This window comes from Sciurus vulgaris (assembly GCF_902686455.1).
Source record: "Sciurus vulgaris genome assembly, chromosome: 3".
In the NCBI taxonomy this organism is placed as follows: domain Eukaryota; kingdom Metazoa; phylum Chordata; class Mammalia; order Rodentia; family Sciuridae; genus Sciurus; species Sciurus vulgaris.
In genome coordinates, this window is record NC_136463.1 from 182911818 (window position 1) to 182939568 (window position 27751).

The window sequence follows — 27751 nt, forward strand, 5'->3', positions numbered from 1 at the left end:
AGACCCTTGCGCCTGTCTCACAGTGGTTCTGCCAGGGCTTTTACCAGTGACCTGCAGTAGGTGACTGATCAGTGATCAGCCTCGAAAAGCAAGTTCTGCTGGGCACTCTGTAAGGTGGCTGCTGTCCAGGGTGCCCACCGCACCTCACCCTGCCCCTGGAATTCCTACCCTGCTCCCAGGTCCCCTCTCATGGGGCCTCCCCTATGTGCTCTGCCCCCTCCCCTCTGGACCCTGGGAAGTGAGCTCACACCTCACTTGGCATGCCCTGCGGAGTGACAGTCTTGTGTGGCTGTGGCCGTTCCATGCAACTGTGTGTGTGACTGTCTCTGCCCTGCAAGAACGCCGGTCTGACCCACCGTGTCACCTCATTGTGCCTGCGACAGGGCCTGTACAGGTGCTGATGGTTTCCCGGTGGCATCTGAGCATAGCACAGCTAAGTGTCCCTGAAGTACGTGAACTTTGGTACCAAAGTGTCCAAATTCACTTCCCAGCTTGCTGCTTAGCAGCTGTGTTGCCTTGGGCACGTCACTTCCAAGCTGTTTTAGCAGCTATGAGACCTTGGCCCACCCCTCTGGGTCTCAGATTCCTCTTCTGCAAAATGGGCTTGGGAAAGATGATGGAAGTACCAGCACAGAGCCCAGCACCTGGGCGACCCTCTGAGTGAGCAGCTGTCACTGGCTCCGGAGCTGTGCAGGTTTTGTTTTGCACCATTAGATAAACTCACCCATAAAGTGGGAACTATTCCCCTGACAAGTGTTCATGGAGAAACTACTGCAGGCAGGACACAAGGGGCGGGGGTGGCGAGTGGGTCCTACAGGACCCCTGCCTGTGGGGAACTTCCTTTCTGGTGCATTGAGTGGCCAATAAATCAGCAAATAGATTAATGCGCTGGTCAGCCGCTGCCGAGTGCTGCAAAGGAAACGAGTAGAACAGAGCAGGAAGCAGCTCGAAAGGTGGAGCAGCCAGCAGAGGGCAGACAGCCCAGGCTCCGGAGCAAGGGGCACAGGGCCTGAGGGGCTCCCATATGGGAACAGCACTCGCAGACACAGGCTGCACAAGCAGGGCCTCGAGGAAGAGCAGAGCGGGCTGGGAAGCCTGGTGTGCTGGGGCCCACCTGTGGTGCTGCTAGGAGGCTGAGCAGGAGGATCCTAAGTTTGAGGCCAGCCTGGGTGCTCGAAGGCAGACAGGTTTGGACGATTCAGCCTCAGGGCCATGGAAACAAGTTTAGATGTTGTCTCATGCACAGGAAGGCTCTGGAAAACTTGGGTCAAGAGGAGGAGGGCTAGACCTCAGGGCCATTGCATCAGTGCCACTGTGGGGGAGGTGGCTCTGGGGACAACAGTGAGTAACCGGCCCTCCCCATGGTCACTGTGTCCACCCAGCACTGGGTCCCCTGGGGGCTCAGTGTAGTTAGGCAGGTGGGGTGTGGAAGAACAGGATGGAGCAAACTCAAGGGAGCCAGGAAGCCCTGGGAGGAGTCCAGCAGGTCTGTGCTTCAGAGTCCCTGCGGGCCCTCTTGTCCTTGGAGACTGGGCTACTCTTGCCTCCAGGTATGGGCAGAGCACCTGTCACATGAGGAACTTACCCTGCTTCAGGGAAGGCCAGAGAGTCCTGCGCCTGCTGTGTCCTGGGCTCCTTGTTTAAAGTACCCACATGTCGAGGTGTCCTGTTCGGAGGTAGTGGGTCCTGAGCCCCATCAGTAGCACAAGGGCATGGGAAGCCCAGGCCAGAGTCCTAGCTCACCTGCTTCTGACTTTGTTCCAGTGCCATCTCTGGTCCTCAGTTACTCCTCTGTCAAATGAGACGGAGGTTTTATCCTGGAGGGTCAGCACCAAAGCACATGGTGCCTGGCGTCCGGGGCCTCTCAGTGAAGCTGGCCACTGTCGCTGTTGCAGTACGTCCAACACAGCTGTGAGGAAGGCAGGGTGGACGGAGTGTGCACATGTGTATGGGTGGGGGTAAATCAGGAAAGGAAGTCCCTGATGACAAACTGTCACATACCAGCGGAACTGAGCTCCCAGCATCAGGACAGGACCCCTCTGCGTGGTGCCAATTGGACGTGCGAAGCCGAGAGTTACTGGGGGTGTGGGGGAAGTGGTCAGCTTAGGACGATGCATTCCTCTTTCCCAGGAAGAGTCGGTTCAGGAGATGTGCTGTACACACGCAGCAGGGTGACTCCGGTCAATGGCAAGACATTGAGTTACTGGAAAGTGCTGAGGGAGGCGGTGTTAAGTGCTCTTAGCTGGGGGCTCTGGCACACACCTGTAGTCCAGTGACTTGGAAGCTGAGGCAGGGGGATTGCGAGTTTGAGGCCAGCCTCAGCAACTTGGTAAGACTGTCTCAAAAAGTAATAAAAAGAGCTGAGGATGTGGCTCAGTAGTAAAGACCCCTGGGTTCAATCGCCAGTACCAAAAAGAAAGTGTCCTCACAACACCGGTAAGCATGAGGTGAAGAATGTGCTCATGTGCCAGGAGTATGGGCTCAGAACACCAGGCGGTACCTGCCAAGTCCCTACCCTCTTACCTGTCCATCTGAAAAGTAATTAAGTAGGGCTGGTGACGTAGCTCAGTGGTAGGACGTTTGCCTGGCATGCCTGAGGCCCTGGGTTTGATTCCGAAGCACTGGGAGGTAAAAAAATTAAGTAAATGTGCAGGGAGGGAAAAGCAGCACGGAGGTCCAGCACCCGCCAGCCCTGACCTGTGGACACACCTGGCTCCTCTCTCCCCCACCAGCTGATGGAGCTGGACTAGCTCTGTCATGACACCTGTTGCTTCAAAAGACAACCACCTGTTCACGGCCTCCACTCCGCCAAGGAGGAAGGGGTATTTACCTACACCTCCTAGCCTGGTCCCATGCTCGGGGGTTACCAGTTTCCAGAGGGACTCGCCACATTCCTCATAAGCCCAGCTCCCCTTGCATGTGGGCTCCACCAAGCTGCACTGTGGGTCTCCTGTTCACTGCTAAGTCCCCTGAGCCCAGAACTGTGCTGAGCACGGAGTAAGCGGTTAGGGGTCAGGGCGTGAATGACTTTCCCAGCAAATAGGTATCGAGTGACTGTACCAGGTGAGTCTTGCAGCGCCCACGGCCCCGCGTTTAGCAGCCTCTTCGTGACTGAGAGGCAGTGTGCCTCACAGTTCAGGCCTCTGGTAAGCTGGGTGCTCATCCCAGAGCCAGGACTTGGTTCTCCTGTGATCTTGAGAAAGCAGCCTGACTCTCAATCCTCTGCGTTTGTCTTGGCAAAACAGGGCTGAGTGGGTGAGGCCTGTCTTTAGCCCAGAGCCTGGCTCCCAGTTTCCAATTTTGGCTGTTACTATGAAGGCCTTGCCTGCCTGCAGGAGCTCTGTGGTTACAGGATTTGGTCACCGTGTATAGTAATATCTTTGGCATTATGGTCTTTAAACATAGGAAAAGGCCGTCGCTCTATGATAAAACTAATGCATTCACTCTCTGAGCACCTGCTGCATGCCAGGTGTGGGTACCAGATGGGGTCCTAGCTGTCAGGAGGTTGCATTCAGCAGGAGTAAAGGAGAATTTAAACACAGACATGCCAACCAGGAACGTGTCCAGAGCAATAGCTCCAGGCTGGGGATTTAAATAGGAAGATACGACAGTCGTGAGGAAGAGCCGCCCTCCATGTGTCATTGGCTGAGACCTGAATGTGGGGACGTTGATGGTCATGCAGGGAAGCGCTGGGCAGAGTTCCCAGGTGGGAGCAAGTCTGCAGGGCACGGCTGGCCCCCCCCTCGAGCACAGAGGAGGCAGAGGCCGGGCGGGAGCCGGCTGGTGCGGCTCACTGAGTGCTAGCTGCCTTTGGGTGGGGGATGCCATGATCCCACTTTTAAAAGGTAACTGGCTGCTGTGCTGAGCATCAGTTGTGAGGAGGCAGGAAGAGTGGAGGCAGAAAGACCCACTTAGGAGGCCATGACAGTTGTCAGGCAGGAGATGGTGGCTTGAAACCAGGCGAGGTAAACAGTGTTTCAAAGGAAGAAGGCGGGCACTTCTGGTGCAGCGGACTGTCCTTGTGTGGGGAAAGTGAGCCACTGACTGACCCTGGTCAAATAAGAATCCCCACCAAGCAGGTCGTCACACCCTGGCAGCAGCCACGGAGTCCTGGAAACATGTTAAAGAAAACCAGCAATTCAGAGGGAGGGAGATGGGAGTAGCCGATATGGAAAATTGCAGGGCATCCGGATCCCAGTGGCAGGAATCATGCCACGGGACGCTTCCTGCTGCTGCTGGCAAGGCCTACGGGATTCCTGAGCACAGAGTGCACACACGTCATCCACAGTTCCGTCTGATGACACTCCTAGCTCATGGAGGATGTGTCCACTGTGGTCACTTCCCTTCCAGAAGCCAACACTCAGAGGCACAAAGGGAGGAGGAGAGATGAGAACAGGGAGACCCCGCAGGTGGGAAGCAGGAGGTGATGTCAGCCGATGCAGAGGAAGTGAGGAGCTGAACGCTGAGCACAGGGTGGGAAGCAAGGAGCCCCCGAGGCTCATCCCATGGACCCGCCCAGGCATCGGGAACTGACCAGCCCTGGGGCAAAGTTGAAAGCTGCTGCCATCAAGTGTTTTCCATGAATTAGCTCATCAGACCACCTAGTGGAGAAGCCCTGCTCCAGGGACCCCTTGTTGCCAATAGAACCCAGCCTGTCAAGGGTCACCAGAGCAACCTCCATGCCCCATCTTGGAGGGTCTTGAAGAGTTGGATTTTGGATAATCAATAAGTTACAATGCCATTAAAGTTTTAAAGCTGTGGTGCAGAAGTACTTTATTGGTAAGCAGAGATGGCACAGCATGTAGTATGGAAAGGTCTAGTCCAAGGTCAACTCTTGGTGTAGGGATGCTTTTGCTTTCAACTTTGGCTTGTATGTGTTTGCTACTTTTTCACCAACGAGGATAGATTGTTTACATAATGAAGGAAACTAAGAAGAAAAGAGCACAGGAAGGCTGCCTTGGCTGCGTAATTCTTCTTCTTTTTCCAGAGGTTGCAAGGCAGACTCTCCCTCCCTTGGGTTGCAATCAACAGGGCGGCTGACTTGAAAAGAGGGTATACACAATTTTCAGTAGTGCCACATGACATGACCAATGTTTGCCTGCTTCAGACCTACAAAGCCAGCAATTTTATGTGATTCAACTTCATAATTGCAAATCTCAGTAAGTCCCCTCTGAAGACACCAGCTCACAAAGATGTAATGATGGCAGACTTTATTGAGACCTGCCTTTAGTTGGGATGGCTCAAGATTCCAGGTCTCCACCTATCCCTGTGTCTCAATCCTTCTGATCTTGCAGTAATGGAGCAAAGCCTCAAATAGGAGACCGTGGGACACCGAGACAAAAATAAATAGAAAGACAAAAACTCTTGGAGGAAACAAATTATGCAGATTCTAAAAAATTTAGAATGCTGTCTAAAAAAGGAAACAGTAGGAGAACAATATAAAAATGAAAAGCAGGAGAGTGGAAGGACAGCTCTGGGAAGTTAAAAACATCATAACAAAATTTACAAAATAAAATTAAAACTCGATGGAAGGGCGGAAAGAAAGTTAAGGAAACTTCCTGAAAGCAGAACAGAAGGACAAAGTGTTCGAAAATAGCAGAGGCAAACCTGTTTGGCCCAATAGCAAACAGTGTCGGAATGGGGGACGGGGCAGAGGGAGGAAACCCAGAAGGAAGAGCTCAGGGGAACGTCTCCTAACTGAACCTGAGATCGCAGGTTGAAATGGCCCAATCCCTCAGCACAGTGGAAGATCTCACAGTGTGGGGTTCACAGAAAGAACTTACAAATTCCATGGCATAAGGTGCAATGCAGACTGTCGGGGGCCTCAGATTGCTCCTGGGTTCGTTGATGCGCAGGAAGTCGGGGACTCAAGTCGGCAGGGGAGCGCACGCACCACTGTGCCTTAGTAAGCGGAAAGCACTGGCAGAGTCAATAGAGCAGGCGATGGGGCCAGAGCTGGAGGAAATCAGGACACAGTTCCTGCCCATCGGCTGAGACAGTGCACAGGAAATGCCCACCAGGATGCTCTTGTAGATGCTCAGTACCCAGGGTTTTTAATGGGCTGATCATGGAGGCACCCTCTGCCTGCAAGCACCGATCCAGACTCCCAGAAGGAAACAGGTACTCCGAGTAAACTGTATTGTTGGTCCAAAAGGCATGGGCGCAGCGAGCCACTCACCGTTCTGGGAATGACCTGATGTCTAAGGTCCGGACTCCAACGAAAGGCCAGCCTGCCAGCAAGCTCAAGGATGGCCGTCGCTGGCCCGCCGAGTCAGCGCTTGTGCACGCAGGCAAATCAGAACAACCTGTTTCTCCTGGGTAATGCGGCCAGCTGGAGGCCATAGAGTGCAGGCTCCAGAGCCAGGTACTATTTCAAACACGGAGTCAGTCGAGGGGGCCGTTCAGACACAGGAGCGCTCCAAAGTTGATTAGTTGCCTATTCTAACCTTGGAAAGGTACTAGGGACGCTACTCTACCAAAAGGAAGGTGTAAACCAAGACTTGGGATCCAGAGACAAGATCCAGGGAGACAGAGATGAGCGTGCTGGATGACCAGGCATTGGCCCCAGCTCGGCATCAGACCCAGAGATGGCGTCCAGAGCTGCTCTGGGAAAGCTTCCCACAGGACACGGAGGATGAAAGAGCTTAGTCACCAGGAGAAGTTACAAATGGGAGGAGTGTTGGGACCCTCGAGAACACGTGGCAGGGAATGGGCTGTGGCTCAGTGGGGGAGCCCTGGATTGGATGCCCCTGCACCCCAAAAGAAGGAAGGAAAGCAGGAGGGAGGGGTAACAAGAAAGAGCGAGGAAGCCACAGCTGTTATTAGCTCAGAAGAATAAAGAAGTTCTAAAAGAAAAGCAATAGGGCTGGTCTGTCGGCAGTCTTTCCATAGTCAAAACACCGAGGGCCAATCTGGCCTAAATTATTATGTAATTTTAGAAGGATGATAGGGAAACCCATATTATGCATTGTTGGGGATTAATAGGGAATATTTAAATAATCTAAAAAATTTCTAAAACAGCAACTTCGGGAAGTAGCTATCTAAACTTTTTTTTTTTTTTTTTAAGAAACATGGAGTAAGAATCCAAAAGACTCCATTAAGAGTTGAAGTGGGCTGGGGATATGGGTCAGTTGGTAGAGTGCTTGCCTCATAAACACTAAGGCCCTGGGTTCAATACCCAACACTGCAAAAACAAAAAAAAAGAATTGAAGTTGGTTGCTGCCAGGGAGCAGGACCCTGGAAGAAATCAGGGTTAAAGGAATACTATTGGTCATAAAGACGTTAGAGAATTATCTGACTCTTGCTTTTTGATAAAAATCGGGGTGGTACACTCCTGTAATCCCAGCAATTGGGAAGGCTGAGGGCCTAAGCAACTTTGTAAGACCCTGACACGAAATAAAAAATAAAAAGGGCTGGGAACATGGTTGAGTGGTAAAGTGTCTCTGGGTTCAATCCCTAGTACAAAAGAAAAAAAGTAAATTAAATTTATATGTGGGGGGTGGCAAGAGAAGAATGGAGGAACTTTGGATGGTGTAGAGGAAAATGGGGCTGGAGAGGGTGGGGAAGGAAAGATAGTGGACTGAGACAGTCATCATTACCCTGTGTACACGAATGATTAATGAATGGTGTGAGTCTACATCGTGTGCAACCATAGGAATGAAAAGTTGTGCCCCATTTGTCTACAGTGAATCAAAATGCAGTCTGTACAAATAAAAATTAAAAAGTTATATGTAAATTAAAAGCAAAAGAAGGAAGGAGAGGGGAAGCAGGAAGGGAGAAAGCAGAAAAATTGGGTGGACAGTCTCATGGTCTCTGCTCTGACCAGTCCCCACGTGCTCCTTCCCAATCGTGAGCCTCTTGGGAAGAGCATCTAGGAGCAGCAGGATCCGGAGACCAGACATGGACTTAGGGCTCAGTCCGTGGACAGGAAGGTCAGAGGAGTCGATGGTCAGGTGTCGAACATGGTGGAGACTGGGACGCATCTGCTGAATGTGTGAATGGAAAGAAAGTTAACTTCTATTTTTCTTCAGTCCTGCAGCTCATCAAGTCACAGAAGTTCCTGAACAAGTTGGTGATTTTGGTGGAAACAGAGAAGGAGAAGATCCTGCGGAAGGAATATGTTTTTGCTGACTCTAAAGTAAGTGACAACAAACCTCTGAGATGGACTGAGAGCAGAGTGAGGGTTCCCCCGTCTATGTGTGTTCCCCCATCTATGTGTGGAAGGTGCAGTGGGCCAGGGAGTGTGCACAGTTGGCTCACTTCTCAGTAGCCCTTTCACACCTGGGGAAACCGAGCAGGGGGGAAGCCTGGCACTGTGTTCTGCGTCTGCTGGGATGTGTGCAGTCATATTCTGGCTGCCCTGGGAGCGCTGTGCTCTCTTCCCACCAGGCTTTCCCCTGCAGAGGCACATCTGCTGTCACCTGAAACTTGCCCAGCCCTGAGCCTGGGTGGGAGGCTTTTAGCTTTTCTGGGCTGGACTTGAGAGTCTTGTGGGGCCCCTCTGGATTTAAATCTGAGTTCTAACTAGTACTGCCTCTGGAAAACTTGTTTCTGCACTTCGCCCCACTTAGATGAAGTCAGATGCCCCTGCAGGACTTGCTCTTGGAGGAAGAGGTGCTGTGTGGGCCAGCCGGAAGCCCAGGGTGGGCCCCTGTGCAGCTTCTCTGCCACCTGGGCACTTATCTTACAAGTCTCAGTCAGGGCTATAACCCACCGTGAAGGTCTCACTATCCATCCCCGCCTGTCCAGTCCACATGAGGCAGTAGGACCACAGAGCACTAAGGACACCCATCACAGAAGTGCCGGGTGACCTGCATGCTACAGCAGGTCATGTAGGGTCAGCCAGCAAAAGCATTGAAAAATAGGGAGCCAGTGGTGGGAGGTGGGAAGACTGCCTGGAGGACAGCATCTGGGCACATGGGTGTAGGTCCAAAAACCAGTCAGTTCTGCCCCATTGTTGCAAACTCAGGAGGGTTGAGACCTGGAATCTTGAGCCATCCCAACTAAAGGCAGGTCTCAATAAAGTCCGCCATCATTACATCTTTGTGAGCTGGTGTCTTCAGAGGGGACTTACTGAGATTTGCAATTATGAAGTTGAATCACATAAAATTGCTGGCTTTGTAGGTCTGAAACAGGTAAACATTGGTCATGTCATGTGGCACTACTGAAAATTGTGTATACCCTCTTTTCAAGTCAGCCGCCCTGTTGATTGCAACCCAAGGGAGGGAGAGTCTGCCTTGCAACCTCTGGAAAAAGAAGAAGAATTATGAAGCCAAGGCAGCCTTCCTGTGCTCTTTTCTTCTTAGTTTCCTTCATTATGTAAACAATCTATTCTTGTTGGTGAAAAAGTAGCAAACATAAACAAGCCAAAGTTGAAAGCAAAAATACCCCTCCACCACTAGGTACCTCGGACGTTTGAGTTCAATCCATACACCTGTTCTTTTTAAAAAACAGGAAAAAAAAACAGGGATGTGATTCGTATTGGCTTGTACCAAGTAGCTTTCTATACATAGCTGCAGATGGTGGCATCTCTCTGTTGGTTAAGTATGTCTGCAACATAATTTCAGCACTTGACCTTATTCTAGCTTATGGATGAACCCCAAGTACAGTTATTCACGAGTCCCCCACGACTGGACATAAAGGTTGTTTCTGAGCTTCTCTGGGTTGTAGCGTGTGCTGCAGAGCCACTAGAGGGTTGGATCTTTGTGCAGTTTCAGAATTTCTTGAGAGTCATGTCCTCCCAGAGGAATGGCTGGGTCAGAGAAGCCACTTGCTTGACCTTGGATGCATATTTCCAGGTTGCTATTCTGCAAGTTCAGACTGACAGGCTCCCCTTGGTGTTCTTGAGGCTGAGTTCTTTGCAAAGTATAGTGTGTAGGGAGGCAGAGGCCTTGCTCAGCCGGTCTGCCCTTCCATCCCCAGAAGAGAGAAGGCTTCTGCCAGCTCCTGCAGCAGATGAAGAACAAGCACTCGGAGCAGCCGGAACCTGACATGATCACCATCTTCATCGGCACCTGGAACATGGGTGGGTCCCTGTGCTCCTCCCTCCTGTTGCCTCTCCTTTGGTTTTGCTTTCTTGCCTCAACATCCCCACGTGGAATTGGGGGACACCCTCGTCTCTCCTGCCTCCTGCCTCAGCCCAGTCTCCTTTCTGAGGAATTTTACCCTTTATCTGAGGGATGAGCAAGGAAAAGGAACTTTGAGGCAATGCACCCCAGGAGCGGCTTGGGAGATTTTAGGGAAAGACTCTGAGTGTGTAGGTGAAGGGGCTCATGTGCAGCTTGCCAAGGGAAGAAAGAAGTTCACTCCTGATTTATCCAGGGAGAGATCAACAGGTAGGTAGGTGGGTGGATAGACAGATAGATAGGTAGATAGATAAACGGATGGATAGGGCAATAGAGAGCTGCCCAGCTAAATTTGAATTTCATAAAAACAACAAATAAATTTTTAGAATACATGTTTGGCTAGAAATAAATATATAATTACCAAATATATATATATGCTAAATATATACTACATGTATATCTATATACAAATATATTTTATAAGTTAAATACATACTAAATATAAATCATGCTAAATGTTTATTATAAGTATTCAACTAGAAATAAATACTAAAGATATACTAAATAAATATATTGGACTAAATACACATACTACATATACTAGGATATGTTAAGGTGCTTAATATACGTATTATACAAATTTTCTAAACAGTATTTTGGCATAATTAGAAATAAATAAGTAAGTAGGAGATGTCCAATTAAATCTGAATCTCAGATCAATAGCTATTGCATGGGGCATACTTATTCTAAAAACCACCCATTTATCTGCCTTTGTCCTGGGCAGAGTCAGGCCACCCCGGTCCCTGGACCAGCGTGTACTCACCAGACAGAGTCCTGGAGGAAGGTGTGAGCACCCTTCAGAGAAGAGGGGGCCATTTGGAATTGAGAGGGCAGGAGAGGGGCTGGGCTTCTGAATGGGAGGCAGGAGATTCCAGGTCTCAGTGTCCCCTGGGGGCTCCTGACCCCAGGTCTTCAGGGCATTAGCCCTCCCTGTGACTTTTGACCCCTGAGCTTGCCCAGTGAAGCCCAGATGTTGCAGGGGTCACAGCAGTGCTGACGGAGAAAGCTGGCCAGGGCCCCGGGGTCCCACATCCTCTCTCTTACTGTCCCCCTGGTTCTCCTGCACTTGCTTAGGGCTTTCTGCATGTGCCTCAGGGCCCTTTCCATTTTTCCCTCCGTCAGCAGAGATTTATTTAGGTTGGACATGGTCACAGGGTCCCATTGCACCCCGGAAGGGTGGGAGGGTCCCCCCAGTGGTGACCTACCAGCCCAGCACTCATGCACCTATTGGAAGCCCCCAGGAAGCAGAACTCAGCCATGATTGTTATTCTGCTTCTTGGCTTCTTGGCCCTCGTGAACAAGAAGCCTCTCTCTCTCCCTCTCTCTCTCTCCCTCTCTCTTTTTTGGTACCTGAATTGAACTCAGGGCACTCGACCACTGAGCCACATCCAAGAAGCCTATCGCTTTGGGAAAAAGAAAAACATTCACTCATCCTCCAAGGGCATTTCTTTTTTTTTGTGCACGCGGTGCTGGGGATTGAACCCAGAGCCTTGTGCTTGCTAGGCAAGCACTCTACCAACTGAGCTATATCCCTAGCCCACCTCCAAGGGCATTTCGAGGAGAGGTAGACCTTTCCTTGTTCTTGATGGAGCTGCTTCATCACATTTTTCTTTTCTTTTTTAAAAATTTTATTTTGAGGCAGGTTCTCTCTAAGTTACTTAGGGCTTCACTAAATTGCTGAGGCTGACTTTGAACTTGCAATCATCCTGCCTTGACCTCCCAGGATGCTGGGATGACAGGCGTGTGGCCCCATGCCCGGCTTACATCTCCTTTTTGGAAATAGAATTCCAGGGGGCTTGCTTGCTCTTCCGTTCCTCTGGTGAGCACCTGCTCACCTCAGCTCTTGACTGAGCTCTCTTTTGGAGGAAGCTAGGAACCTCCAACCTAAACACCTCAGCTGACTTGGCAGATTCACCAGTAGGATGTAAATTCTCAAGGGACAGGACCAGGTCTAATGCACAGACAGCTCTGACCCCTGACTGGCTCCTGGGCGATGTTGGTGCTTAGTTTTTCCTCAAAAGTGTTTGCTTGAATTTATGCCCAATGATGTGACTCGCCCCAAGCCCCCCATGATTCTTCTGCTGTTTTGATTCCCTTGCTGCTGTTGAATTGGTGTGCCTTCAACTCACTTGGTGTTGGGTTTTGCTGTTGAAGGTAACGCCCCCCCTCCCAAGAAGATCACGTCCTGGTTTCTCTCCAAGGGGCAGGGAAAGACACGGGATGACTCAGCCGACTACATCCCTCATGACATCTACGTGATCGGCACCCAGGAGGACCCCCTGGGGGAGAAGGAGTGGCTGGAGATACTCAGGCACTCCCTGCAAGAGGTCACCAGCATGACTTTTAAAACGGTGAGCAGTTGGCCACACCCCAGTGGCACTCCAGGACAGGGGCTTTGCTCCCTGAGAGCGGCTCAGGCTGGGGTAGGCTCAACTACCAGCTCTCCACCTCCTCTGAGCCCCGCCCCCTTAGCCACAGAGGTACCTGGAGGCTATACTCAGTGATGGGGGCAGCAGGCTAGTCCTGAGAATCGTGGAGTCCTCACCTCCCCAGCCCCTGCTCGTAGGACATTTCCTGGAAATGTCATCAGCTGTCACCTTAAGATGCTTTCCTCATGGCAGGGCATCTTGAGGAGTATCCTAGAGGGTAGGGGTTACAGACAGGGCTCTCCAGCCCCAGGGCCAGGGCCGGGCCATCCCCTGTGCTCTGGGCTCAAACACTACACCATGGCCAAGCAGTGCAACGCTGTCCTCCCTCCAGGTCGCCATCCACACGCTCTGGAACATCCGCATTGTGGTGTTGGCCAAGCCAGAGCACGAGAACCGGATCAGCCACATCTGCACTGACAATGTGAAGACGGGCATCGCCAACACCCTAGGTGAGCGGGGAGGGAGCTGCGGTCCTTGCAGCATGCTCTGCTTCGTCCTCCTCACCTGGCCACCTGGAACATATCTGGATTAAACCCTCAGAGTCTCCTCCTGGGTAAACCCCGGTGGTCGGTCTCCCTAGCCAAAACTCACCTGGGGTCTACAACCGCTCTGGCTAAAAGTGGGTTTTGACTCAGTAAATCCTGAGTGGATCTTGGGGCGCCAAGTTTAGCGATCCCCCAGGTGACCACAGTGCTGCCAGCCTGTCTGTGGGCTCCACTTTGTAAGCAAGAACCTAGAACAGGGGTCGCTGGCATGCGTGTGCTGGCAAGGGCCGGACGGTAACTGTCCCAGCTAGATGCTCATCTCTGCCATCGCCATCTGTAAGCTGCCACAGGCCACACAGAACGTGAGCTAGGTAGCTGTGGTCGGGGCCGCTTTCCTTATAAATGAGGCTAGGATCGGCCACCGCTGCCACCTATCACCCAGGTTGAAACTGGAACCCAGCTCTGAGTCTGTGAGCTCCTGTCAGCCCTGCGAAGAGCTGGAGAGGGAAACCCAGTGTGGGAGCGTGTGCAGCTGGCGCGTGCAAGCCTCTGGGCACGGCTCAGGACGCGTTTCCATGTGTTTGTGTCTGTGAGTGTGTGAGTGTGCCACGCTGTGTCCGAGTGTGTGTGTGTGAATGTTGGTCTGTCGCGAGTGTGTGTGTGGGTGGGTGGGTACACACAGGCCGTGGTGGAGTCAGGGGCTAGGCCAGTGGGTTCTGGTGGCTGGAGCTGGGGACAGAACGGAGTCACAGAAGTGACTGGAAATGGAGAGATTGTTGCAATCCAGTGTGAGAAGCTCTTGGATTTTCTGCTGACGAACCTCAAACTGCCCCAGCCACACGCACTCATCTGTCCTCCCTTCTGTCTTAATGTATGTGCGGGCTGCACTGGTTTTGCCCTGTTTTTTGAGTGTAGCTCCTTTGCTGCCGGGGAACTTCCCCTTGTCTGGATTCCATCCCACCCTGGCTCCCTCCTTCCCCGCCGTCCCAGGACCACAAAGTGAAGTTCACTTCATACATAACCACGCCTCAGCCCGGCCCAGCTCCCATCGTCCGTCAGCCTCGGGGCAGTGAAGGCCTTCTGCGTGGATCCCACAGGAGGCTGTGGGCCAGCAGCTTTACCAGCATGAGCTGCTTAACAGGAGCCCTCTGAGGGGAGGCACTGTTAGTGTCCCAGTCACAGATGAAGGGACAGGACATGTGGATGTGTCCTAACTTGCCCAAGGCCCAGGGACAAAAAAGTGGTGGGTAGGGGTTCAAAACCAGATGTGGGTCCTTAGACCCACCTGCAGGAAGGGAGGAAGCTGGAAAGGACAGGTCTGCGGGGGAGAGGCCCCCGCCAGCCTGCAGCACTCGGCACAGGGCAGGGTGAGACCGGAGAGCAGGATGCCAGTGCCGGCCAGGCCCAGCCAACCCTGCCACCAGCCTCGCCAAGGTGCCAACCCTGCTGCAGGCTCCTCCTCTGGAACCTCGGGAGGGGAGCCCGCGGCCTCTCAAGTCCCTTCAGCGTACCTCCCCAGATCCGTGCAACCAATTTAAATGGGAGCCGGCTCGATAGTTTTAAATGTTTTAATAGCCACGTTAAAAATAAAAAGGAAATGGGTGAAATTAGTTTTAAGAACAGATTTTACTGAAGCTCACACATCCAAAATGTTATCATTTCTATAGGCATCATTGCGTATCCTACTGATTTTCTTAGCACGGATCACATGAGGGTTTTGCACTGAGAGCCCCTCTCATCTGGGATTAGCCGTGTTCCAAGGGCTCAGGCTGAGTGTGGCTGTGGCTCTCGCATTGGTCAGAGCAGTTCCCCATCTTCAGGCTGGGCTGGAAGACTTGCTGTGAAAGGCCAGCTTGTGAATATTATCAGGAGACTCTGTCGCAGCCCCTCAGCTGTGGGGAACCCTGAGGGCAGCTACACGCAGATGATACCTAGATGAAAGGGCAGAGCTGCGATGGAACGTTATTTGTGAATGCTGAAATCAGAATTCCATATCTTAGCCAGGCACAGCACACCTGCCATCCCAGCAGCTCGGGAGGCTGAGGCAGGAGGATCTTGAGTTCAAAGCCAGCCTCAGCAAAGGCAAGGCTCTAAGCAACTCAGTGAGACCCTGTCTCTAAATAAAATACAAAATAGGGCTGGGGATGTGGCTCAGTGGTCGAGTGGCCCTGAGTTCAATCCCCAGTACCCCCCAAAAATTATATCTTAATATGCTATGAAAAATTATTTTTCTTTTGATTGTTTCCCCCGAACCATCTAAGAATGCCGGAACTGTTTTGGTTGGAGTAGGGCCAGCACTGGCCGGCTGGGGCCTTAGAGGCTTGTCAGGTGCACGTCCCTGGGCCCCAGAACTTCAGCTTTGGTAGCGATTTGGTTTCCAGGGGCTGCTCCGTGAGTCCAGGAGTGCACTCAGAGCCACTTGTCCAGAGTCAGAGTCAGCCAGGTGGGAGGTCAGTCCACCCAGCTGGGCCACCTCCTGCCGAGTCGTCTTCCCAGTCTTCTGGCCCGCCCACACCCCTGCCAGCCTCCTTCCTCTGCCTCCTTCCTCTTCCTCTGCCCTGCTGAGGAGCCCACGGCCGTTGGCCCGCCCATCACCGTCACATCTCCCAGCCCATGCGACCCTGCTGGTGCTCTGCCCTTCCTCTCCTGCTTCTCTTGCTCTTTCTCAATGCCATCTCCTTACCCCTGACAAGTTTCCTCTTTGATTTTCTGACTCTCCTTCTCTTCCTTCCCTTTAGGGAACAAGGGAGCCGTGGGGGTATCATTCATGTTCAATGGAACCTCACTGGGGTTCGTTAATAGCCACTTGACTTCTGGGAGTGAAAAGAAACTCAGGTAATGGAACCACCCCCCAGGAAACTGTGTCTGGTTATTTATCCAGGTGCCCTCACACCCCTGAAGGCCCTGACGACCGAGTCAGTGCCCATCCAGGACCATCTGGGCATCTGCCAGCCTTTAAGGGACCCCCCACCACCACCAGTCTCAGTAGAGGCAACTAAAGCCCAGTAGGGCCCTCAGATGCGGATGACTCTTGTCTGGAGGACAAGTGTGACATTAGTGTCATTAACCTAGTAGACATCTAGCCAGCACTCCATTTCCTCAGGGAAACCTCACCTGGGGCATCCTTACAGAGCAAAGCCTGTTTTGCCTATAGGTGGCCGGTCAGGGCAATGGCCCTCTAGAATACCCACTGCTGAGCAGATTCCACTGCTCCAGCTCTGGCCCTCTGTTCCCAACTTGGCCTCAAAAGCCCTGTCCCCTGCACAGGAAGGTGGTCTCTGTAGCAGGACTAGACACATGGCTGCGTTGACCTCTGGCCATGGTGGAGTGGGCAGCTGTGACCTCATGCCAGATGACCGCTTCTTCCTTGCATTAGGCGCAACCAAAACTACATGAACATTCTCCGCTTCCTGGCCCTGGGAGACAAGAAACTGAGTCCCTTTAACATCACCCACCGCTTCACCCACCTCTTCTGGCTGGGCGATCTCAACTACCGTGTGGAGCTACCCACCTGGGTGAGGAGCACTGCCTGGGCCTGGGTCTGCAAGGCAGAGGCCCCCTAGGGTCAGCTCAGGACGGACAGGCCTGAGACAGGAGACAGGACACAGCGGGGTCGAGGAGTGCTCCTCAGGGCCTGAGCTGTTCCACTGCAGAGCTTCAATATGGAACTCCCCTCTGTCTGGAACTCCCCTCATGTCAGCTGGTCACGTGACTGTCCCGCCTACCCCTCCTCCCTGCCACTGCCCCTCAGTCATCCAGGAAGGGCAGGAGTCCAAGGGGATACAAGAGGTCACAGCCAGTCTCAAGAAGACATCCCTTGAGTTTCATGCCCTCCATTGGTCCCAGGGGAGAGGCGTGGGCAGAAGGGACCACAGGACTATGGTTGTGCCTAGTTCTCTTGGAAGCTGGGACAGGGAAGAGGTGAGGTGAAGAACAGTGAGTGCCCTTCTGCTTGGAGACTGGGGTTCACCTGCAGGCCCTAGATGCTTTGACCCTGTAGTCCTATGAGGGAAGAAAGGAATTGAGCAGGACCTGACCTGGTGTGCAGATAGGGACACTGAGGCACAGGCAGACTTGAATACTGCTGAGGGTCACCAGGTGCAGTGGTGCACAATCCCAGCAACTGGGAGGCTGAAGCAGGAGCAAGGGCCTCAGCAATTTAGGAAGGGCTTAAATAACTTAGTGAGACCCTGTCTCAAAAGAGACAGAAAGGACTGGAGATGTAGCTCAGTGACAGAGTGCCCCCGATTCAATCCCCAGTACCAAGAAAAGGAAATTGCTGAGCGTTGATTGTATGTCTGTTGAGAGTTGGGACCTGTCCCGTTCCTAGGCATCTCCCCACACGATCCCACATCCCTCAGTCGCCTCTGGGACTCCAGTGCCTCGGCAGCTCTGTAGAGACCAAGCAGGGGCATTTGTGGCTGGCTGGCTCTGGATCTGCCCAGCCGCGTCCTTCCTCATGAGATACTCCTGGGCAGCTTTCCTTTGAGCTGGTACATGGGACGGGCTGGCAGGGCCCCTCTTCCTGACCCTTCCTGATGAAGGAGCCATCACAGCTGCTCACCAGAGCAGAGGCTCAGCACCTGGTTCTAGGTCACAGAAGGGGTGGGAGGGAGGGCTCCTGGACTCCAAGGCCAGCCAGCACATTCCACCAATGTCACACTGACTCTTGGGGTCAGACCAGCTAGGATCAGGGAGGCAGATTCAGGCCCAGAGAGAGATTCAGGGGCTGGGGCTTCCCCTGTGTTCCTGGGCTGGCAGCAGGCGGTGCCCTCCCACAAAGGGCATGGGAAAAGCAGGAAACATACCTACCTGTCCCATCAGGGTTAGACAGGATGATACCAAAGTCAGCACACAAATACTAAAATCCGCATGCTAGTGTGGGCTAGCTAGGAGCTTCTGTCACTGGGATGACTGTACTGCTCTTCTAGAATTTTCCATGTTAATTGGTTGAGTGCCAGGGAAGAGCAACCCCGGCTCCCCCCACCAGGGTCTGGATAGTGCAGGGACCATGGGACCCGGTGTGGCTGAATGGCCCGGTGAGGTGCCTCTTTGATGCGCCCTGGTGAAGGAGGCTTCTCACCTGGGCATGTCTCGCTCCAGGAGGCAGAAACCATCATCCAGAAAATCAAGCAGCAGCAGTACGCAGATCTGCTGTCCCACGACCAGCTGCTCACGGAGAGGAGGGAGCAGAAGGTCTTCCTGCATTTCGGTGAGAACACAGTCTGTCCTCTGCGCCCTTTCCAGCCGTCCTTCTGTCTCCCCAGACATCCTCACCAGGGGAAGGATTGCCTCTGGGGGAGGGAAACTGGGCCAGGGGCCACGGCTGGGGAAGGACAACTGAAACCCCATGTCTCTGCTTCAGAGGAGGAAGAGATCACGTTCGCGCCCACCTACCGCTTTGAAAGACTGACTCGGGACAAATACGCGTACACCAAGCAGAAAGCGACAGGGGTGAGTCCCCCAGAGTCCTGTCCTGCCCTCCTCGCCCAACTTGCCCCTCCCAGTCTGTTCCCAGAAAGGCATTGGAAAGCATTGGCTTCCAGGCAACAACGACAACAATGAAAAAAGGAAAGAAAGAAGTAAGAAGCCACGTGCCCATTGTGCCATGGTGCAGAAGCTAGGGACCTACCGCGAAGACTTGGACTGGCACTTAGGTTTCATCTTCTGTCCGGATTTTTTTTCCCATGGTATTGGAATTGAACCCACAGGTGCTCTACCACGGAGCTACATCCCTAGCCCTTTTATTTTTTATTTTGAGCAGAGCCTCACCAAGTTGCTGAGGCTTTCAAACTTGTTATCTGACGGCCTCAGCCTTCCAAGTAGCTGGAATACAGGCACACACCACCACACCAGCTGTCCAGATATTCTAAAGGGATAGTCTGAAAGGATTTTAAATCACTATTTCCTTAACTGGGCTCTGAAGCTTATTTTTTAAAAAACCAGTCAACCAACCAAAAAAAAAAAAAAAACAAGTCCCATGATTGGGTGTGTTTGCTAAACTGACACACGAATCCACATGACATAGTTTCTTCATTGCAGGATTTATCAGAGCCCTATGGGCTTATAACATTACAGTCCCCCATAAAGAAGTCCGTGTGTCAAGCTCAATTAGCCACAGAAGGCCAATTCATATCTCAGTGAAGCCACTTGTGTCCCAAAGACTATTTGGGGAAAGAGGCAATAGAACATTTATTTGTTCAAAGATATTTTCTGATGGCCTCTTGCTGGTTAGGCACTCTCCTAGATGCCACAAGGTCAAAGGTGGATAAGATGCCTGCCCCAGGGAGTTTTCAGCAGGAAAGACAAAGCAAATGTACAGTTGACTGTAACTGGGACAGAACGCCATTCTGCAAAGTGAAACAGGAGCAGTCAGGAGAGGAAATGGCCGCTGGCGCAGGGAGGAGCAGAAGGCTTCTTAGAGATGACATTGGAGGTGCATGAAAGGCAGCTTGGGTTTGGACAGGCAGCCATGTCAAGGGGGCAGAGGACTCAACACTCGAGGCCGGAGGAGCACTGGGCACCAGGAGCTAGAGTTGGTGCAGAGGTTTGGGTGGACTTGAAGAGATGGTTTGAATGGAATCTTGGAGGTGAAATGAGACAGTGAGAAGGTAAGGGTGGTTCTTCCTGCTGGCATGCAGAAATGCAGACGCCTGGGCCTCATCCCCAGAGGTTCTGATGCAACAGGGTTAGCGACCCTGACCTCTGTGTTTATGAAGAACCGCAGGAGACCGCAATGTTGAGTGTTTGGTTACATGCATGCAAACAAACGTTCCCTTATTTATGATTCAGGAATTTCACTTCAGTGTGCACTTATTAAAAAATACATCCTGGTGCATTTGTTCATCAAAAGGTAAATTCAAGAGCCACACATGGTAGCATGTGCCTGTAATTCCAGCAACTCGAGAGACTGAGAGGATCGAAAGTTCAAAGCCAGCCTCAGCAACTTAGCAAGGCCCTGAGCAACTTAGTGAGAATACTATTTCAACAGTAAAATGGAAGAACTTTTTTACAAGCCAACAATAGGGGTGAAAGGGCCAGACTCAAAAGAATAGATACTGAATGAATCCATTTATGTGAGTTGAAGACTGGCAAAATTAACTGAGGGAGACCTTAGTCCCCATGGTGTCCTCCAGGAGGGGGTGGTCTTGACAAGGAAGGGTCATGCGGAAATCTTCTGGGGTGATGGGAATCTTTTTTGTGATCTGAACTGGTTCAGCAGAGTGTATACAAGGTGGAAATTCATCCAACTGTGCACTTGCTGCATGTAAGTTGACCTCAAAAGGGGGAAAAGATAATGTGCTAGTCCAGAAAGTAGAGGCAATGAAACTAGAACATTCTTGAAAGAAATTTGGTTAGAAAAAAGCAAGGGTAGGCTCTTTTAGGGTTACCTTTAGGTTTATAGACAGAAAAGAAAGAGCCAAGCTTGGGGAGTAAGAATATTGATTAAGGAGAGTTCTTGGCATTGCCCCCTTACCTGTCCATCTCACCCAATGGGTGTCTTGCTCACCACCATAGCCTGAGGCCCAGGAGATTCTGTTTGAATGATTCTGTGGGTGGTGGAGACCATGGCTGTGGCATATTTTTAAAGTAAGCAGCAGGAGATGATGGAGACTGGGCTGGAATACAAGTAGAGTGTTCATCTGAATCAGAAAGAGGAGGTGAGGAGCAGAGATGCGGAGGTGGTGTAGAGGGCAGGTGTGGGGCATAGGGAGGCCAGTGGGTCTTGCTCAGAAGCGGGTATCAGGACCTCTCGAAGTGGGGGGCACAGCAGGGGAGTTGGGACTTGAGGCAGGTTAAACATTGAAGGCCACCAATGGGGAAAACCTATAAAGAACCAACAGCAGTTGAATTTGAGAATTGCAGAAGCCACCAGTTGATCTTTTTTTTATTTTTAATTTTTTAACTGAGTTAAAGTAAAAAGTCACAGGCCCTTTACAACGTGTGACTTTGATTTGCAGATGAAATACAACTTGCCCTCCTGGTGTGACCGAGTCCTTTGGAAGTCTTACCCACTGGTACATTTGGTGTGTCAGTCTTATGGTGAGTGGAAAGGGCCCTGGGAGAGGATCCGGTCCTGAGAACAGCAGCAGGTTGGGAAGGCCTTGGTCAACTCATTGTAAAGTGGGAGGACTCCTGCTTGCCTAAGGAGTTGACATTCCCATCCACATAGGGGCTGTAGCATAATAAATGGTCCCTGCTTGTGGTGACTTTTGAATTATGAAGCCCTCCCCTTTTTTTTTAAGAAATTCAGTTTTATTTCTTTTGAAAAGGACCATATTAAATTTGAGTATATGAAAGTGGTGTTTTATAGTTAAAAAATGATCAACTGATAGACATTCATGTAATTCAACTTAATACACATCAGAAGAGTAGCCACACACATTTGTACAAATAAACTGAGTTAAATCAATGAAAAGGCATAATACCCAGGTATGGTGGTGCATACCTATAAGCCCAGCCGCTCGGAAGACTGAGGCAGGAGGATTGCAAGGTTGAGGCCAACCTTGGCAACTTAGTGAGACCTTGTCTCAAAATAAGAGACTGTCTCAAAATAAAATTAAAAGGCCTGGAATGTAACTCAGTGGTTAAGTGCCCCTGGGTTCCATCTCCAATACAAGGGGGGGAGAAAAGGTATAATAAACAATATTAAAGTAAATTAAATAATTATGGAATATGTTATCAGAATGATTAAGAAAAAAATGTTGAACCTTGAAGTTTAAGGGATGCCAGAGGTGTTCTTAATCATTAGCATGTTTATTCTTAAACCTACAGATTAGTTTCCATTACTTGCAGAGAGAGACCTTAAAAATTCATAGAGCAGAGTCATTTGGAATACTTTACTAAGAATCATGGCATTATTTTTAAAACATTGCAAATTCCCAGACAGTGGCATCCCTGGCACTGCCCATGAGCAGTCACAGGCCAGAGACCCCCCCCCCCCATAGGCCTTGTGATCCTGACCCCTCCAGCCAGGCCCCCTCACCTGGAGGAGAGGACTGGGAGGGGTCGTGGCCACCTTTGTGTATCATCCTCTCTGGAGGCCAGCAAATCCCAACATTGAACTCTGGGCCCATGGGCTGAGCTGATTCCCATTCTTTCCATCTGTGCATGTCACCTTTCCCTAGAAGGGCCCAGAGCAGCTACCCCAGGAGAGTTTAGCCTGTGTACCCTGCGTATTCGACTCTGAACTGTCTCCCAGAAGTGGCCTGACAAGACACACTTCCCACAACACCTTTGGGTGTGTAGAGAGGCAACAGCCTCTCCCACAGCCATGGCCACGGCCCCACGCTACCTTCAAAACCCAAAAGTGCCCATTTCCCACCCTCTTCCTATAGTCTCCTCCTTTTTTTCCCTCCATGTCCCCCTCTACCCCTGAGCTCTCCTGAGGACCTATGACCCTTCCCTGCCGCATGAGGGGACAACTGCATCAATATTTCTCCTCCTGACCTCTGCAGACCCAGGGTCAATTCTTACCTCTGGGAAGATTCAGCCCTCTGCCCTCCTTAGGCCACTGTGCAGGGAGCCAGGAGGGTGTGGGAATTAGCACTTCCTAAACCCCAGTGTCTTCAAGCAGCAGCCCTCTCTTTGCTCCCAGTCCCCCGGGCTAGACTGAACATGGACGGCTGGTGTCTGCTCTGTGGTGCTGGCTGGGCACAGTCAGGCAGGAGCCCCGGGTTTCCGATCTCAGGCTTCCCAGCTGCAGGTCTCAGCCCATCCCTGCGGGGGGTTTGCCATCCGTGGCTTGACAGGATGGGCTTCTCTGCCCACTTAGAGATGCCTTCCCCGCCCGCAGGCAGTACCAGCGACATCATGACAAGCGACCACAGCCCCGTCTTCGCCACATTTGAGGCAGGGGTCACCTCCCAGTTTGTCTCCAAGAACGGTAAGCGCTGAGCAGTGTCCCTTTCCCTATTTTCCTCAGAGACAAGGGATCTCAGGCACTTGTCTTCTGGCCGCAGCTGTCGATTGTCCATGTTGGACGAAGGCCTGCGCTTCAGGACAGATCCACAGTCCGTCATGTCCAGGCCTCGTCACAATTTCGAACACTGTATATGGCAAATGCAGCGGCCTTTGAAACTCGAACTCTGTGTAGTCTGAAAACCTGGGGAAATTGTTGCCTACTGAGGTGTAGCCTATCTACCACCAAAGATAATTCCAGGGATGCGGATAGAATGAACGTTTATTAGTGATAGTTTGCTCTTCTAAGTTTTGAATTTGCCTCTTCCATGTCACTGAGTCCACTGGTTTCCACTCAGTGTGGTGGTTCATCCTTCATTACATTCACACTTTAGAAGTGAGTCTCTTTTAAGTAAATGTTGACGAGGTTGGTCACATAGTAGGCCTGAGGGTGAGAAGTTGGAGGTGGACGTAGATGGCTGAGTCTGGGGGACACTGGAGTAAGTGATGCTTAGATTCACAGGTAGTTTCTCAGATTTCCCAGCCCAGCCCTGATTGCCAGGCTACCCTCATCCCAGCCGATAATGTGTCCACCCGGCCTGCATCCTAGATTCATTTCGCCTGCCATCTCTGCCTACTCCCTATTCTGTGCAGCATACAATTCAGACTCATTGACAAAGACTGAGTGTGGGGGATCTGAGGACAGGCAGGGAAAGACTGTCCAGCTGTGTGCCCTTTGTCCCAGGGGACAGAAGTATGACTGGGACTCTCTCCCTGATATGCTCTTCCTTGCCATGCTGCGGGCCTGACATCTGTGGCCTCAGCAATGTGACCTTCCCTCTCCACTAGTCTTGGCCCTCCATCCGCTTCCTTCCCAGCCCTACCACTGTGCTCTACAGAACCTTCTGGGCTTTAGGTTCCACCTCTTCCTCGCTCCCACTCATCTGCCTGCTCTCTGAGTGCCTGCGTGTCTTCTCCTGTCTCTTGCTGGAGCATCCTCTCTGTTGGGCTTGACTTCCTCTCAATGGGACACAGTCCATGGCAGATGCTCAAAAATACTGGTTACCCGGATTGAGCTCTAATTGCGAATCTACTATAACAGTCTGGCCTGGGTGCTGTGGGGCTTAGAAGGAGAAGGAAAAGATGGAAGGATGTGAAGAATGGAGGAAGGAAATGTTTGTTCTTTCTCTCAAGTGGCTCAGAATTCATACAGAAGGACAGAACCCTTGTTTGAAACGAGCTTAAGGAAAAAGCACTCTGAATGAACACAGTCATAACTAGCACCAGTGCTCTGTGGAGCCCAGAGCAAGGCCTGGGGAGAGCCACGCACCTAAGCAAGAAAGAGCAGGTGTCCGCCCGTCTGGATTCAAAACTGAACAGACTTGCATTCTGAGCATCTGGGCTGTTGCACTAACTCTGATGAAACTAGTGGGGAGATTGTCTGGTGAGATTAAGAGGGTTCCCAAGGCCACACAGCTTTGGTAGCAAAACTGAGAGTCGATCTTGTCTCCTTGGATTTTTTTTCCATTCTGCTCTCCACATGGCCAGCTCGTGATTGGTCAGAAAGATGGTACCTGTCACCTGGAGTACTCAGCAGGGGTGGGAGATTTCACTGTAGCCTCACCTGGAGGAAAACTTTTCTTTCCACCGCCTCTCGGCTTCCTGGGACCATAAGCGGGAGCTGGGCTTGGGGAAGAAGCTCCCGGAGGAGAGAGGCCGACAGGAAACTCTGGGCCGCCAGGCAGGCGGCACTGCTGAAGCCTTGCTTTCACCTGTTCCAGGTCCCGGGACTGTGGACAGCCAAGGGCAGATCGAGTTCCTCGCATGCTATGCCACCCTGAAGACCAAGTCCCAAACCAAATTCTACCTGGAATTCCACTCGAGCTGCTTAGAGAGTAAGTGGCCTTTTGGGTGGGACCGGCCACCACTCTTTCTCATAAATCCTTTCCATAAATGGTGTCCTGCTCCATTTCTCCTCTCCCTGGAAAGGACTCTAAGCTGGACCTTGGTGAAGTCAGGGAAGTGGGGCTGCCCAGGGACATCCTGCAGCCATTGAATTTTTGGACCTCTCTGCTCCTGGGAGCAGCTGGCTCCTCTTCTGGCCCCTTAGCAGACTGTAAAGCACTTGAGTTTGCCCCAAGCTGGGCAGAGAGTCCTGGGCAAAGTTCTGGAGCTTGTAAAGGCCAGCACAGGGCCTGAACAGCTGCTGCCACCAACCCACCATTGCCCTGGCCCCTGTCGCTTGTAGATACCACCAGCATCTTTCCCCAGTGGCCAGTAGCTTCCAAAAGCAAGCTGGAGCTGGACAGCCTCCTCGGCTGGCAGCATTTAGCACCACCTGTGTTTAGAAAACACCCTTTCTGGGTGACATTTCTAGGCAGATTGTCTACAGCTCTTCCAAGGCAGGAGATGTGCATGATTCCTAGTTCTCACTGGTTGGTCTGGATAGTGGCGCGGAGGAGGGAGGGAGTCCGTTCCACAATGGAGGTGTAGCTGTGCTGCTTCCAGAAACCAGGAATGCTGCCAGCTAGAATTCTGCCCCCTGCATCCCTTCCTCCGCTGTCTCAGCAAGACCCAGTCCTGGTGATAGAACAGCTTTTGCCACCAAGTCCCCAGGCCCCAAGCAGGGTCAGAGCAGTTCCAAAAAGGTCGAGGATTTTTGTGCGGGTGTTTTTAATAAACTCTCGAGACATTTGCATACATTTCTATGGAAACAGCCTGGGAAGCTTAAATTAGAATTTCAAAAGGCTGCTATCTTGAGTGGCGTGGGACGAGCTGTCATGTTTCCTAATCTTCTTGCCTATGATGTGATGATTTCTCTGTTGCCCGGTTTGTTGCATAGAACCAAAAAGGAGGGGGGTCTCCCTGATTTTCCTAAAAATACTTGGAGCATGTTGGCAAATGACCATTTCCTGCACAGAAACAGAATCCCAATGAGCCTGGTTTCTAAATGCGGCTGAGGCCCCCCAAAGACTTAAGAGGAGGGGGACCATCTTCCTTGGCTGAGGGACACCCCAAGGTATCTTCTCTGTCTCATCTTGGCCCCGTCTTCCCCACACAGTCTTCTTGTCCTTCAACAGGTTTTGTCAAGAGCCAGGAAGGAGAAAATGAAGAGGGGAGCGAAGGGGAGCTGGTCGTGAGGTTTGGCGAGACCCTTCCCAAGGTAATCGAGGATGAGGATGTTTCCCAGGGAATGTTGTAGTCACCGGGCCAGCACTACTGGCCCAGGGCAGAGGTGTGACCTGGCGCCTCTGGATCATAGGTGCAGGGTCAGAGGCACATTCGCGAATGGCAGCCCAGGACTTGGCGCCACGGTGCCCTTCTGTGCTCGTTCCCCTGTTCAGTGCTGGCTCACAGGCAAGTCAAGGCCTGGAGAGCCTGTGGCTCAGCTGTACCCTGTGCGTGCAGGAAGTTCGTGCGGTGGCCAAGGCCCAGGTGGGCTGGGCGTGTTGCAAACACGCAGGCCAGCCTTCGTGGGAGCGCATTGTCTTTACGTAGAAAGATGGTTTTCCACCGAAGTTGCTTTTGTGCTGCTAAATTGACGGTGGAGGTGTTTGCTGTCACGGAACATGAGCTCCTTGGGTGTTCCAGATGTGTGTGCTGGGAATACAGTGGAGTAGGACACTGTTCTTTCTCACATCACGAGGTAGGGGTAGAAAGAAGGGGAGTCTGGGGCCAGGTGGATCTGTCAGAGGAGGTGGGTTTCCTGGACCCCCCGGAAGGTTCCCTCAGAGGTAATACCTGAAGTGAGTTTTAAAGGACAGCTTTCAGTAGACGGAAGGACCTTGTTCCTCCTGGGCTGGGCTGGGTCCAAGGCAGGTTTTGGGAGGGCTAGGTTACCCATACTGGCATTAACCATTGCCTGGAACCCACCCTTGGCCACATAAGGAGGCCATATCATCTCAGGAACAGAGGCAGGGCCTAAACTCAGAGGCCTCAGCCAGTTCACATGGCTCTCATTGGAGGCCTGTGCTGAGGCCCTGGCAGCTGTCACCGTCCCCATCTGGGGCCACCTCAGGGCTCCAAGTAGACATTTGTGTCCCATCTGGCTGGACCTCTTCTCCAGTTGCTCCCCCACGGGACCCGTATTGTTTCCTTCTTTGGTGACACCAGCATCCCAGTTCCCATGGTGTGTCCACTGCCTGGTCCAGCTTGGGACCTTTGGATACCCTGTCTCCCTCTAGACTCCCCATCCTAACTCTCGCCAAGTCCTGCTGCTCTTGTTTCTGTCCCCTCTCCTCTGTCCTGTGCCACCTTCCAGGACTCTCCACTTCTCTCTCCTGGATCTTTCTGGAGGGCCGGTCTGACCTTGGCATCCACCTGTTTATCAGACTGACTTGAGGGTGCCAGGTGGGGTGGCCTCCCCAACCTCATCTGCTGCTCCCCCAGCAGCTTGGGGCCTTCACCCAGCTCTGCTCCAGAACTTCTACCACTGCTTCTGCCTCTGCTTCTCTTCTCCCTCCAAATCCCTGCAGCCTGGAGAGGATGGGGTCCTGAGTCAGCAAACCCAGCCCTGGACCTAGGTCTAACTTGGAGCAGACATCACTACCTGTCAGTGAGCAGAGTGGTGGGTGTAGTCCTTGAACCTCAGAATGCCTCAGCCTTTTGCAATTTCCAATCATTTGTTCTGGAACTTTCTGAATAGAGAAATAGCAAGTCCGTCCTGACAGACAACATGGTGCCTAGAGCACAGCACTGGGGGACAGCATAGAGCAGCATGTGACCTTACTATGACACCCCTCTGTGCTGGAGTCCTTGAGGGAAACTTTAAGTTGGGGAAACAAATAACATAAATTGCAGCTGGCATGCAGGA

The 27751-nt window shown here is 51.9% G+C and overlaps 2 protein-coding genes across 2 annotated transcripts in view; one reads left to right on the forward strand and one right to left on the reverse strand.

Moving 5' to 3' along the window:
- The window catches only part of NGEF (neuronal guanine nucleotide exchange factor), a 218919-nt gene that overhangs the window by 185943 nt on the left and 5225 nt on the right, over positions 1-27751 (reverse strand). The window lies entirely within an intron of this gene.
- The window catches only part of INPP5D (inositol polyphosphate-5-phosphatase D), a 107564-nt gene that overhangs the window by 66764 nt on the left and 13049 nt on the right, over positions 1-27751 (forward strand). The window contains exons 10-21 of the mRNA XM_079134831.1: positions 8031-8137; positions 9922-10024; positions 12279-12475; positions 12885-13002; positions 15777-15873; positions 16415-16553; positions 18142-18250; positions 18404-18492; positions 21000-21081; positions 22835-22924; positions 24720-24833; positions 26019-26101. Coding sequence (XP_078990957.1) covers positions 8031-8137; positions 9922-10024; positions 12279-12475; positions 12885-13002; positions 15777-15873; positions 16415-16553; positions 18142-18250; positions 18404-18492; positions 21000-21081; positions 22835-22924; positions 24720-24833; positions 26019-26101 — 1328 coding nt within the window. The remainder of the gene's footprint in view (positions 1-8030; positions 8138-9921; positions 10025-12278; positions 12476-12884; positions 13003-15776; positions 15874-16414; positions 16554-18141; positions 18251-18403; positions 18493-20999; positions 21082-22834; positions 22925-24719; positions 24834-26018; positions 26102-27751) is intronic.